The sequence below is a fragment of the Martes martes genome, assembly GCF_963455335.1.
Source record: "Martes martes genome assembly, chromosome: 4".
Taxonomy (NCBI): domain Eukaryota; kingdom Metazoa; phylum Chordata; class Mammalia; order Carnivora; family Mustelidae; genus Martes; species Martes martes.
The window spans coordinates 87544292-87558892 of NC_137891.1; the positions used below are offsets into that span (position 1 = coordinate 87544292).

The following is a 14601-nucleotide window of genomic DNA, read 5'->3' on the forward strand; positions in this document are numbered from 1 at the left end:
ATGTTCATGAATTGGAAAGTCAGGTATGTATACATATGTATGTATATGTATGTATACAATGATGCCCGTATCTCTCCTTCACTCTCACTCCCCAAATCTACATAGTTAATGCAATCCCACTGCAAATCCAGTAGTCTTCTCAGGAGAATTTGACATAGTTTATCACTGGTTTTTTTTTTTTTGAGGCCTTTCTTCTTTTCTGTTTTTCTCCTATTTAACTAGCTATTCCTTGTCAACATCCTCTGTTTCCAATGCTTTTATACAACCTTTAAAATTTGGTGCATCCCAGGGTTCAGCCTTAGACCCTTTTCTGTTCTCTATCTGTGCTTTCTGCTTACATTGTCTCTTCTAATCCCATGGCTCTAAATGCCATATATATGTGATGATTCTCAAATTTTTATCTCTACTTCAAAATTGTTCTCTGAACTTCACTGCTTTTTCAGTAGTTAAATAGGAATCTTGATGTATCCAATACAAAACTTTTACTTCTTGCTACTCCTCTCTCCTGTTACACCAACTTGCTCTTTCGCAGTTCCTGGTCCCAGTCAGTGGAATCAGTTTATTGCTCAGGCCCAAATCTAGAAGTTGTTTCTGGTTCCTCTTTTTCCCACATTCACTACATCTAATCAAATCAGTACGTTTTCTGGGCACTTCTCAACACCTCCACTGCTCCCTCTAAGTCCAAACTACCATTGTCTGTCACCTGGATTCCTAACTGGTTTCCATGCTTCCACTGTTGTCCAACCCTTGCTGCCCATGGGCTCTGTCTCCAACTGGCCTGGTGGCAGTGAGGACTGCTGGTCCCCTTCCAGCCAACTGCCAGCCATGCCTCCATTCCGTTTGGTTTTCAGGAGGTCTGGCTATCTTTGGCTTCTGGGGTGGAGGTGGGGTGATTCCTAAATCCAGAGGCTCTAGGGTTTCTCCCAACTGTGCGGTAGCCAGGAAAGACCTAGAACGGACACAACTCTTCCCACTTTACCCCAAACCAGTCCATATGCCCTGAGGTTTCCTTCTCAGGCTAGTAACACAAATGGGCCTGAACTCCTCTAGAAGCTGTAATGAGTTTAGGGCTTTCCCTGTGGAGCCTGGAAGATGAAAAACTGAACCACCCTTCTCACAACCAATTGCCTGTTCTGCTGTGATTGTCTCCTCTGGGATGTTGTGCTTAGTTCTGCAAGCCCTGGGGATTACAGAATGTGCCCGAGCACCGTGATAGGTCCAGCAGGTTTTTGGGTATTGTCCCTGAGGAGTCTCAAAGCTATGAAAGAACACCCTCCCTCCGTCCCTCCCTCAACACCAACCACCCTCCTCCCTGCCACCTGCACCAATCCCTCCGGGGCCTTGTAGTCAGTCCTGGAAGCTCTGATCACCCGGGATAGGACCGGCTTTGGGAGAAGCCACGTGATGTCCGAAGGCATTTCAGAGCGGCTCCTGAAGAGCCCAGGGGCTCCCTGCCCACTGCCCAACTGGTTCTGCGGGCCCGGGGTCCCTTCCTGGCTCTGATGGTGGTGGAACCGGTAGGAAAGTCATCTGTGTTTGAATGAACTGCCGTCATTCACTCCTAACCTGCTCCTTCCCCGCGGCAGTCTCCTCCAGCCACCTTTCCACTGGGTCTCCCGGCTGGTCAGCGCCCGTCCCCTTCCGTGGTCTCCCAGTCGTAGTCCTCCTCTCCGTGGAGTGGCGCCACCGCCGGGCCTTCGAGCAGGAGGGTCGGCCCGGGGCCGGCCTAGAGAGGGGTTTTTCAGCTCCGCACTTCCGGGAAGCCGCCCGCCAACCCGCGCTTTTTGTTTCCCGCCGTGCTTCCTGCGGCTGGCGACCGGGCCCAGTGGGGAATCGGGCTGTCACACTTGCCAACCCCGAACTGGTAACTACTTCGGAGTTTGGGGGGCCGCCCACGAATTGGGTGCTCTTCTGGGTACCGGGACGAATGGGACACGCACTACTCCTTGCTCTCCTCTCCCCATCGGCCGCCGCGGCCGCCGCCACATCCCAAAGGCCGTTTCTCGCCGCTGCAGGCTCTGGGGAGGCAGATCTCTCACCAGGTTTGGGGAAGGTTGCGAAGAGCGGGAGGCGAGCTAAGGTGGCAGTGTGCACGGGTGGCCACAGGGTGGAGCCAGTGGCCCGCTGCGAGACTCTTTCGGAGCACAAGTTCTCCGGGCGGTGCCACAAACCGCCTATTGATCCAGGAATTGGTTGTAGCCATTAATTAAACGTAGAGCTTAAAAGAGTGTATTCGTGACCGTGAAAACCTGAATGCAGTAGAATCTACTAACAGTGCCAGTTAGGAACAGAGAAATGGTTGATGAGCATATTTGCAACCAAGTAAAAATGTGACCACGGATTTACAGTATCCAGTACTTTTTTTTTTTTTTTGAAAAATTCTTCTAAATTGCTTAAGAAAGTTCAGAACACCAACTTACTTTCTGTACATTCCTTTTACTTGGAGGTGTAATATTGATCTGTTAGAGGTAAAAGAAGTTTCATCTCTTTTTGAAATCAGGCAGAATACGCAACTGAGAAACACTGAATCATGGGTGAATGAGTTGTCAACTCCTTCCTTCCCTTTACTTAGAATACTGAAAATGCAGGGAGAGACTGCTCTTGGAAACCAGTTGATAATTCCTAGCATGCTTTTTATAGATCTTAAATACTCCATGTTAGCATTTATGCTTTTACAGTATTTCCAGCTTCTTGCCTTATGCTTTCTTTAGGATTTTACATCCTCTTTGTGGTTGAATGGAGCTAGATAACTAGGTCTGACCAGTAAGGTGGAAGTGTTGTGTGTCACTTCTGGGCTGGAGAATTTAATTCCTGGTTTGGGATGCTCCATGCTCTCTCTCAGCTCTGACACAACTGCTGGCAGTGTTCCCCAAAGTGCCACCTTAACAGCCTTCTCATTTGCCTCTGGTGTAACATGAATGAATGATAAACCTCTTTTGGTTTAAGGTGCTGAGATTAAGGAGTTACTTGTTACCTTAACAAACCCTGGCCTCTTCTTACACAGCCTAATTCACAGATGAATGGGTCAGGTGTAGAGCTGTGCTTAAGTTTGTTGCCTAGATAAGATTTGGTTATTAGTATTTCTTAACACTCTTTGCCTTGTTCTCAGGACTCTCCCTCAAGAGCCAGGCTGTTTTTGTTGTTGTGTTTTTTTGTATAAATAATAATAAGGAAGACGCAAGGTCTTTAAACAAAAATTGTCATAAATTCTGCTTTACCTGTCTTTACAATATACCAGGATTCAGAACATCTCAGCATGGGCCAGAATATTTATTTCTAATTCCTAGCGTTGCCCTTAATGCCCATAAATATGAGACACAAAAACTTACCTGTTTTGTCTCTGGTACACAGAAATTTTTTATCCTTGGGGCAATAAATCATGATTAGTATGATTAAGAGGTATGCCTTTCTTTTGCAGCCTGGGTGAAGGGTGAGTGGGAAAGAGTAGGTAGAAAAGCAGAACTGGTTTCAAACATTTACAGTGAGGGTGTTCTTAGGCACACAGTATAGTGTTCTCTTTTAAAAATATGGACTTCTTTAGAACTGTTATTGGGACAAATGGGTTTTATAAGACTCCAAAGACTTTATAAATTTTGCAGTGGTGTACAAAGCACTCAGACTGGCCCTGGGAGCAGATGTTGGATAGTTTGAGGCGCAAAATGTTTATTAAGGATGAACCCCTATAAAAGGAAGAGTGAAGAGGTAAGAGTGGGCAGTGGAAGAAATCAGAGTGCAACGAAAGCTTGCTAGAGCCTTGACCATCCCGCTGAGGAGCTCTGGAGCAAATACTGCTCGCAAGCATGGCCTGCTTTGGGCTGAAATGTCCTGTTCTGTTCAGGCAAGACATGCTGGCTACTCTGGGAAGGATATGACTTTGGGAGAGCTGTGGAGGGTCTCAGCAGACAACAGTTTGCCTTCTGCTGGGTTTTGCAATTCTTTCCCTTCTCTCCCTTTGGGCCACTCGCTCCCCACTTGGATCCAGTCATTTTTGTGTGTGTTTCCAGTACTGGATGGAATGAAAATAGTGAGCCCTTAGATAGGTAGGGACAAGTGTCAGGGACAGGGAACCCAACCACTGTAGGGAAACTGGAGGGCTGGGCACCCACCTGGACAAAATATGAGGTGGTACCAGGCCTTGACCAGACCGAGCACCAAGGCTGGGAGAACCAGCAGGTAGGCATCAATTTGGGGGACTCCCAAGAACCTATTCCTGTCACAGCTATAGGCCAGAAGTAACGGCAGACTGAAGTGCAAATTGTTCAAATGTTAGAGTAGGCAGTTAGGTTCTAACAGGATACCTGGAGGCCAGCAAAGAGGAAGTCATGGCTAGGATTATGAATGTCAGAGGCCCGTCCCCACAGAGCCCGATGCGGGGCTCGATTTGAGGACCCTGAGATCATGACCTGAGCTGAAATTAACCAACTGAGCCCCGAGATCAGTATTATCTTGAAGTTAGTTAGTAATCATCCAGAAAATCGGAAGGGCAGAGTAAATCTCTGGAGGGAAGAGCTGGGGCTTCATGACGTCACTACCCCTCCCCAGCTGAAGCTGCCCCTTGCCCCTCCCTGCTGGGAGGTCTGGGTATAATTTATTAAGGAAAGCCTCGGTTATATGGTCTTCCTGTGGGGTTGGGGAGTGGCAAGCAGAACTCCTGGTATCTCTGGACACGGAGATGTTATGAGAAAGCCTCATACAAAAGGGCAGAAGTCATGCCCCCATCTGCCCTAGTGAGCATCCGCCGTGTTCTCTGCAAGCTGTGTGGATCTTCCCCTGCTTGTGTGCTGGAGAGAGAAGATACCAGATAACCATGCTGACTCCAGGGATGGGTCAGCGCTCCACCCACAGTCTCTCAGGAGCCATCTGCAAGTTTCCTTTCCTTCTTTTGGGTCTGCGTGCTTTTCTCCTCTCCCTGATCCATTCTCTTTATCTGCCTCCTTGTAACCCTCATTCTGTCTCTTTCTTTGTCTTAATCTCTTGTACATAGGCACAAACTTACCTTTTCACCCTGTCCCTAAAAATAATAATAATGTTCAAACTACCTAGTAGGATAATCAGGTTACACTGGACTTCCAAGTTTTTAAAGATTTCTTTAGAGTAGGTCTCAGTTCAAATCATCCCTGATGACCCATTTTCCAAGTTCATCTCCACTGAAGTCAGCTCATTTGTTTCTTTTATTTCAGAGTTAATCAGATGTCATGAGAGTCACAGTTTTAATGTCTTTAAACTTTGGGATGTTTGCACCCCAGTGCTTGCACAGAGAAGAAGGGGAGGGACTGTCTGGGTCCGTGGGCACCGGCTGGGCTACTGCTGCAGCCCTTCTTCCAGGGGCTTCTGGTATGTCCTTTCTTGCAGTGCTCTTGTTCATGACATTATGGCTCTTCTAAATACCTCTCTTTTTGAAGGTAGGAGTTTACTTTTTTCTTTTGACCGGAGTCCAAAGAGACTTCTAAATTGCACTTTTTCTTTCTTTCCAGTTCCTTATATATAATCATACAGAAAATGGTGTCCACCAAAAACAGTATTCCTACTGCCAGGTAGAAAAGAACGTGAAACCAAACAGGAGGTTGTGTCTGGAGTCCTGAAAAAGTGACAAGGGGAAGAAATGCTAGTTAGAATGCAAAGCGATCTGGCTGAGTTATGTCTGGGAGGGAAGGCTGGCTGACACCTGGTATTCCTGTCCCCAGCAGAGACACAGGTAATTTCAGGGGGCAGGAAGGCGCTGCACCTGGGCTACGTGGTGTACAGTCCAGGGGCAGGCTCCTCATAAGAGCTTAATTGCCAGGGCCCTCAGTGGACTTACTTCCTAGTTTTGGACATAGTCTATTTCTCTGCCATTTAATGCTTGAAATGAATTTGGGTTGAAGGTAAATTTTTCCCAAAGAGTCTTTGTTTTAGAGCTCACAGTCTCCCTATCTCAGCCAGACAGACACTTGGGCAAGTATTTATGTGCAATCCACAAACTCCCTACCTCACCAGTCTACCATGTGAGCTCCTTGAAATAAGAACTGTACCCCCAGTGTCTTCATATCCCCACACCAATGACAATACACACAGAAGAACTCAATATATTGATTAGATTTGGGGGCTGGGGGGAAAAGCGAGGGGGAAAGAAAGAGGAGAGAAAATAGGAAATGAAGAAGAAAGGAAGGAAATAAAAGGGAAAAGGAAAGGGAATTTAATGAAGTTCATGAGAATAGTAAAGGTACAAATCAAGAGTGGAAAGGCCTGTTCATGGGTTTTTCCTGGCTGGGCGATGAAATCCCCTTAAACAGACCTCAGCCCTGAAGGAAAAAAGGGAATATCTCCTGTCAGTTCCCCTCATTCTCACCAAGCACCTGAAGCTCCAACTCAGGGCTGCGCTTGACCATGCTGCCATCTTCCGTGGTAGCCTCACACCAGTATAAGCCCGAATCTTCTCTCGTAGCACTTAGTATCTGGTATTCAGAGGCTGTGTTCCTGCTCAGCAGGGTCTTGCTGCCCATGTAGAAGGAGAAGTAAAGCTGCAAACCAGGTCTCTGTAGGAGCAACTTTGTTTCACAGCTCAGGTTGACCAGATGCCCCTCCAGGATGGGTGATGACAAAGATGCTTTTAGCACTGGGGCTGGAAATAGCTCTAAAGAAAAAGTTGATGGGGACAGGGTTGTCTGCTTCAGTGTTAAGGTTTTGTTGTTGTTTTTTAACAGGAGATATACCCCCTTCCTCCCTGGGAAACCTGCCCCTAGAGAATGCATCCATAAGACTTTTCCCACTTCCAGCAGAGAGGTATTCCACATAGAAACTCTTATAATGGCCAGCTTCCTCATTTCCTGCTGTGGCCCTCCACACAGTCCAGGCTTCCCTGAATAGCCATATTATTATGTGACCATGCCTTTTGGTAGTGGTCCACCAGGAGTGGACACCGATCCACACACTAGCCAGGTCACTGAATCATTATTTGTATTACTACCTCAAAAGATAATCTGGGACAATCCTCTCTTTCCCATTACGAATGATGAATTCTTCTTCAGACAGAAAAAAATTGCTTGTAGTTAATGAGTACTAAGATGAAAGAACCACAGTCAGGCCCACATGCAAGCTGGAACAGAGGAAGCTGCTTTAGTTAGCAGACGTTCAGAAAGAAGTAGAACTAGAGAGGCCACATTGCCTCTGAGAGATAGAAAGTATAACCAAGTCCTAATGTCTTCATGGCTTCTGTTTCTATGGAGCTTTTTATGAGATTCCATTGAGTTCTTCTCTTACTTTTTTTTTTTTTTAAGATTTTATTTATTTGACAGAGAGATCACAAGTAGGTAGAGAGGGGGAAACAGGCTCCCTGCTGAGCAGAGACCCCAATGTGGGGCTCAATCCCAGGACCCTTAGATCATGACCTGAGCTGAAGGCAGAGGCTTAACCCACTGAGCCACTCAGGCACCCCCCATTGAGTTCTTTTCTAATAACTCTCCTACCTCCCACGAGTGAATCTCTATTCCTTGCAACTAAAATAAAATTGATGAAATAGATCCTCACCATGCCCTGGCCTTCATGTTAGCTCCTGGAATTACTGAGGAGGTATTGTGGTTTATTGGAAAGAGCAACAGACTGAGGCCCAGATGACCTCAGTTCCAGTCCCAACCTAGCCACTGGTCATTGCATGGCCTTCCATGAAACAGCGACTTCCCCGGGAACTTAAGTCTCTTCACTTGCAAACTTAAGTGATGATTTATGATGGTCCTTAAAACTACAGCTTTTTGACTATTCAGATACATACCTTTTACAGTGATATGTACTCCTGCTGATTCAAAGCGTTGCTTTCCCATGGCTGAGCAGTGATAGATGCCATTGTGACTCAGGTTGGTTTTCAGAATGGTGAATTCAGAATTCCCAGTAGAAAATTTAAAGACCTTGCCATTTTGGTAGAAAAGCACATTGTATATCGTCTTATTCTTCCATCCATGACACCTCAAGGTCAGAGGTTCCCCTTCCGTGACAACTCTGCTAGAGACCTGGAGTAGTAGCCAATCTGGAAATTGTAGACCCAAAATGTATCTATAGAGTAGCAGAGGTACAAGGAGGCTAGAACTGGGCCCTGGGGGGGGGGGGGTCTTATCTTCTTTTTCTTTATAACATTCCAACCTCAGAGCTCTGCTGAGTTTGAGGCCTGTTGCCCATCCCTCAATTATCTTTAGCTCTACTGGGGAAAAAAGTAGTCTTTACTACTTTTATTTTTATTTTATTAATTTTTTTACTTTTACTACTTTACTGCACACAGCCCCTTCTTATCTTCGGTTTCTGATTTCAGAAGTTGGTTGGGATAAGAACAATTTACTGTATGTGGTAGGCAGTACTCTAAGATGACACGCCCCACCCTCGTGAATCACGCCCTTGCATAATCCCCGTGTGTGTGGAACCGGAGACTTGCTTCTAATCAACAGGATATGACAAAGGTTATGGGATGTCTCTGTCATGATGATGTTGCATTATATGACTCTGTCTTAGCTGACTGGCCTGAGAGTCTTCCACTGGCCTTGAAGAAGTGAGCTACTCTATTGGGAGAGGGCCAAATGGCAGGGGCCTGCCTCCAGGAATCTAGCCTCCAGCTGACAGCCAGCAAAAAGGCTGGGACCTCAGGCCAACTACATAAGGAACTGAATTCTCAAGTCTACCAATGACCACGTGCGCTTGGAAGAACTATAGGAAGGAATCTGTCATACCCTGATTGCGGCCCCTGCGGAGCACCCGGTGAAGCTGTGCAGACACCTGACTCATGGAAAGATAACAAATGTTGTTTTAAGCTGCTGTGTTTGTGGTAATTTGTTACACAGCAATAAAAGAAGTGAATACACTCCAACTCTTAAGTTGTTAATGGGATCCCACATACTAAAACAAACGCACAGAATAGCAAACATGTCCAGATGATATGTACTTCTAATGTACTTCTAAATTGACAGGATACACGTATGTGCAGATCAGTGATCTAGTTGGTAAAAATGAGCTCCAAGTCCAAGGGGCCCTCCCTTTAGATGTACACCTCTACACATAACTAAAAATGCTTCCTTTTTCTTTCCCTGGGGCAGTGGGTTTGGCTAAATGAGGACCAGTATCTTAAATGACAAAGAGAAGGGACAGTAGTGCTTTTTCCCCCTCCAGAACTTAGACCAAAGAATGGAAGGCAGGTATTCCAGTGCTAGATGGAGCATGATTTTTCTAGTTTCGGATGCTGCCGTAGTGTTTCTAAATATAATGAATACTCTTCTCTCCCTTATTCCCATTCGCAACCAAGAGGTGCTCTACCAAGAGACTACACTACCCAAACACAGACACCTTTGCTTTATACATCTACAAACACAGTGGTAGATTTTAACACCCCTCCATCTGAAACGGTCAAAAATACTAGTGATGATATATAAAATATTTGAATGGCACAATTAATAGAGTTGGTTTTGTGGATTTATACAGGGTGCTTAGCTTAGAGAAGATTCATACTTTCCCAACATACAGGCAACAGTTACAAATAGTATGTACTAGGCCACAAGCAATTTTCAACAAATACTAAAGAACTGGTATCATATTTAACAAATTCTTACCAAAATGCCATAAAATTAGAAATCAGTAACAAAAGGCCACCTTCCTAAAACTTCTAAATAATTTACGAGGAAAGAAAATTACATACATACATACTAATGAAAATTAAAAATATTTAGCCTTAAGTGGTAGTGGGAGTATTATACATCAAAATTCATAGGACGCAGCTTTTAGCAGACATTACTGATTTCCTACTCAAAAGCCATTCTCCACCTTAATCACCTTGGAGCAGGAGGGGAATGGTCACTAAGCCATATAATTAAGACTTAGGTCCTCAAGCCAGCTGTATTTTTGTGGTCTCAGCACACACACACTTAATTGAAGTAACAGAGAGCTACTGTAACTGCAGTTGAATACTCCACTGCTGGTTAACAATGGCAAAACATTTTTTTTTTTAAGATTTTACTTATTTGACAGTGCAAGCACAAGCAGGGGGAGTGGCAAGCAGAGGGAGAGGGAGAAACAGGCTCCTCCAGGGAGCAGAGAGCCTGACTTGGGGCTCAATTCCAGGACCTGGGGAGCATGACCTAAGCTAAAGGCAGACATTTAAATAAATGAGTCACCCAGGCGCCCCTATGGCAAAATATTTTTAAATAAGGGCATAGAGAGCACCAACCCAAAAACTATACTACTGTATAGTTCTACTATAGTTATAGTTATACTACTGTAAATGTAAGCACTTCTTTCACTGAAAAAAGAAAACAGCATAGATAGCAAAAAGACAAGCCAGAGTGGAAGATATTTGCAATAGTTGAAAAAGGACTGATTTCTGAAATATAGAGCCCCTACAAGTCCATAAGTAAAGACAATAAAGAAAAACTGGCAAAAAACCTAGACAGGTACTTTACAAAAGAGGATATCCAAATAAGTAAGAAGTCTGTAAAATGCTTAATGTCATGAGTCTTCAGGAAAATGTAAATTAAAGCTATGTGATAACTATTGCACATGCACCAGAATGGCTAAACTAAAAAATATGGAAACTAGTGGTTTGTATGACAGTCTATAACTGTTAAAAAACTGTATGACAGGGGCGCCTGGGTCGCTCAGTGGGTTAAGCCTCTGCCTTCGGCTCGGGTCATGATCTCGGGGTCCTGGGGTTGAGCCCCACATTGGGCTGTCTGCTCAGCAGGGAGCCTGCTTCCCTCTCTCTCTGCCTGCTTGTGACCTCTCTGTCAAATAAGTAAAATCTTAAAAAACTGTATGACAGTCTATAACTAGTTAAAAAAATAAATAAATAAACCCACCGAGCGTTGAGGATGAAAAGGAACCAGAACTCTCAAACTCCACTGGTGGGAGTGTAATACAGAATAACTGCACTTTGAAGAACTAAAGCTGACCAAATATATGCACATTTTGTGACCCAGCAATTCCACTCCTAGGCATATTCCAGGACATATCTATACATATGTACAGCAAAAAACATGTATAAAAATGTCCACAGTGAATATATTATATGTTTATAAAAAAATTTTTTTTTAAAAATGTCCACAGCGGGGGCACCTGGGTGGCTCACTGGGTTAAAGCCTCTGCCTTCGGCTCAGGTCATGATTACAGGGTCCTGAGATCGAGCTCCACATCAGGCTCTCTGCTCAGTGGGGAGCCTGTTTCCCTTCCTCTCTCTCTGCCTGCCTCTCTGCCTACTTGTGATCTCTGTCTGTCAAATAAATAAATAAATCTTAAAAAAAAAAAATGTCCACAGGGACGCCTGGGTGGCTCAGCTGGTTAAGCAGCTGCCTTTGGCTCAGGTCATGATCCCAGCGTCCTAGGATCAAGTCCCACATTGGGCTCCTTGCTCAGCAGGGAGCCTGCTTCTCCCTCTGCCTCTGCCTGCCACTCTGTCTGCCAGTGCTCACTCTCTCTGACAAATAAATAAAATATTAAAAAAAAAAATGTCCACAGTGGGGGCACCTGACCAGCTCAGCTGGTAGAGCATGTGACTCTTGATCCTGGGGTTGTGAGTTCGAGCCCCATGTTGGTTGTAAAGATTACTTAAAAAAATAAAATCTTTAAAAAAAAAAAGTTCACAGAGGCCCCAGATAGAGGGGCCCCTGGGTGGCTCAGTTGGTTAAGCATCTGACTCTTGATTTTGGCTCAGGTTGTGATCTCACTGTCCTGAGATGGAACCCCACGACAGTCTCCACACTCAGTGTGGAGTCTGCTTGAGATACTCTCTCCCTCATGTTCTCCCCTCTCTCTCAAATAATCTTTTTTTAAAATATATTCTCAATACATCATCGTGCTGGGGCTTCTAGAGTCTGTGCAGAAGTAAAGAAAATGGCCTCTTCCCACCCCTGCTTCATTTTTTGTTACTTGAACCATGAAACACTTTGCTTCTGCTTGACTACACAAAATTCTTTTTTTTTTTTTTAAAGATTTTATTTATTTGACAGAGAGAGGTCACAAGTAGGCAGAGGAAGGCAGAGAGAGAGAGGAGGAAGCAGGCTCCCCACTGAGCAGAGAGCCTGATGCGGGGCTCCATCCCAGGACCCTGAAACCATGACCTGAGCCGAAGGCAGAGGCTCAACCCACTGAGCCACCCAGGCGCCCAAAATTAGATCATTTTAAATAATAAAATCTTGGGTCTGAGTTTTATACTGGATAACCTGCTCACAGCTGTCCCAGTTGGGGTGCTTTGGGGGTAGTTAAAGGACCCTAATGTGATATTCTGAGTATGTTGACTTAATTTCATCTAGTAGGCACATAGAGCTGAGACTCATACTCCAATAAATGAAAACACATATCTGGCATGCAAAAAGGAGAAAATACAAGGAACACCTTGTGATTTCCAACTCTCCTGCTCCATGCCATACTTACCACTGTGGACTTCCAGCTGTACTGGGTCACTTGGCACTGAGAGACCTGTCTGACACCTGTATTCACCATTGTCATTGACACTGGCAGCAGCAATTCTGTGTCTGGGGGTCAAGGTGTGAATGGCTGTGCCATTGAGAAACCACTTTGTAGAGGTGTCCCCAGGTAAATGAGGTCCCTCACACCATAGGTTTACATTTTCCTCTTGGAACACACTGACCCATGGAGGTTGCAAGGTGATCACTGCCTTTGAGGGGTCTGGGGATTTAAAAAAAAAAAAAAGACCAAATGGAATAAAAGGAGGGTCTGAGCAATTGGTAAAGTTTTCTGGGTAGCACAAAGGTAAAAATATATATTTAGATGAGACAGAAAAATAAGCAAATGGGAACCTACAAAAACTAGCTACTGAGAGTATCCAGAACCCGTGCAGAGAGCTCTGTTCATGTTATCAAATCAACATCAGGACATTGGAGCTTAGGGGTTCCTAAGAAACAAATGACTAATTTAGTTTTCACTGTTGGTAAACAAGGAAGCAGGGCTTTTTTGTTTTGTTTTGTTTTTCACTTGACAAAGAGAGATCACAAGTAGGCAGAGAGGGAGGGGGAAGCAGGCTCTCTGCTCAGCACGGATGCTGAGGCAGATGCGGGGCTCGATCCCAGGACCTGAGATTATGACCTGAGCTGAAGGCAGTGGTTAATCCACTGAGCCACCCAGGCGCCCCACAGAGAAGGAGGGTTTTAAACCAAGGAAAGTCGACTGGAGCTGGTTGTCTTGCCCACCCCCCCCCCCCCCGTGCAATATTTTCCCTAAGGGTTAAACTCAGGCCTTAATTAGCATCTGCACTGGAAAACAATACTCAAACTCTCACTTTGAAACCTTCAGTACTGCTTGGTTCTGTCTGAGGAGAAAAAAGTACTTGGCTTTCTTCTCAAGGGGACTGGTTCAAGGAATGTTACAAAACCCCCCAGAGCTACATCTATGGTTTTGCAATTCTGGCCTTTTCCTGCTGTTATATACACATAGGCATTTAGTTCTGAAGTCGGGGCTTTTCCAGGAAATCTTAGAGAGAAACCTTAAAAACCAGGATTTTATCAAAATTATGCTCTGAACCTATAGGGGATTTTACATAATTTCTAAATCCTTCTTGTTCTATCCTCTTCCCATACTCTCTTCTTCAGGATAACAAAACTCACCCTTTAGAACAGGAACACGGCAGAGGAAGAGAAACTAAGTTAAAGATTACTCACCCGTTTGCGCACCAGCTGGCACTGTAAGAGACCGAAGAACAGAGGCATAAGTTGGTCAGTGGGAGATGACAAGGAAAGGAATCGAGGAGACAAAACTAATGTGGACATAGAGGGGCCAGCTTAGGTCTCTTGATTCTCTCTCTACCCTCTCTCCAAATCAGGTACTAGTGGTATGTACAGTCTATAGATGGTTATTGATAAGGCTTTATTTTGATATGATGCTTCCAGGCTAAATGTTACTACCAAGTCTCTCTTCCGGTGCTTTTGGTATAATGAACATGAATAAACCATGGAAGCACAGATCCAGTTGTCCCCATATTCATGAGTTCTAGCCTAGGATACCAAAGGAAGACAAAAGGTCTTGAGTCCCCATTGGCAGAGCCAGTTCCCCTCTAGCTACCCCCTTCTAAGTCCAACTTACCCCAAAGGAGCAGAGCTGTCAAGAGCCACATGTTACCTCCAAGCTGATGGGAGTAGTGAAGTCTGTAACATGCAAGATATTGAAGAGTTTCTGCTGGAGGCTCTGGAGTTGAAATTAGAAAAGAGGAAGGAAATTGCCTCTTCTAACCACTACCATCATGCTCCTTTTTTGGGAAATACATCCTTAATTCTTGCAGCATTCTCTCCCCATTCTCTAACTTCTTAGCCTCTCTTCCCCAGTTTGAAACTCTGGGTTTGAGGCTTATGAAACTCTCAGAATTCAAGGGAAAGACTAAAGTTTTTATTCATATTCTAACCGTATTTTCCCTTTACTAATTCTGTTTCTTGGGGCTAAAATATGGCAAATCCTCGTTTCTAAAAGTGGTTCAAAGCCTGGCCAATGCCTCTAAAAACTTTATCATTTGAATCCAGATTATTCTATAACAACCTCTACATGACATGGGAGTAATAACTCATTTATAAGGGTTCCTCTACTACAATGAGATCTCTATTCCTCTGGGAATGCATACAGGATCAATGTCCCATTTTGGTTTGTTTGTTT

General features: G+C 44.7%; 1 protein-coding gene across 1 annotated transcript; it reads right to left on the bottom strand.

The window, feature by feature from the left end:
- Nucleotides 1-5154: 5154 nt before the first annotated feature.
- Nucleotides 5155-14269, bottom strand: FCGR1A (Fc gamma receptor Ia). The gene is made up of 5 exons (XM_080800049.1): nucleotides 14041-14269; nucleotides 13620-13640; nucleotides 7748-7999; nucleotides 6329-6613; nucleotides 5155-5578 (listed from the first exon to the last, which is right to left on the bottom strand). The coding sequence occupies exons 1-5, from the start codon at nucleotides 14069-14071 to the stop codon at nucleotides 5370-5372; spliced, it is 798 nt and encodes a 265-aa protein (XP_080656175.1). The 5' UTR covers nucleotides 14072-14269; the 3' UTR covers nucleotides 5155-5369.
- Between the last annotated feature and the right edge of the window lie 332 nt (nucleotides 14270-14601).

Bases quoted from the DNA above. Each gene is read 5' to 3' on its own strand.
- FCGR1A (XM_080800049.1), bottom strand. From the start codon at position 14,071: ATGTGGCTCTTGACAGCTCTGCTCCTTTGGG. The intron at 6,614-7,747 runs GTATGTATCTGA...CTTTTTCTTTAG, and splicing joins AGTACATATCACTGTAAAAG to AGCTATTTCCAGCCCCAGTG. The intron at 5,579-6,328 runs GTGAGAATGAGG...TCACTTTTTCAG, and splicing joins GTTGGAGCTTCAGGTGCTTG to GACTCCAGACACAACCTCCT.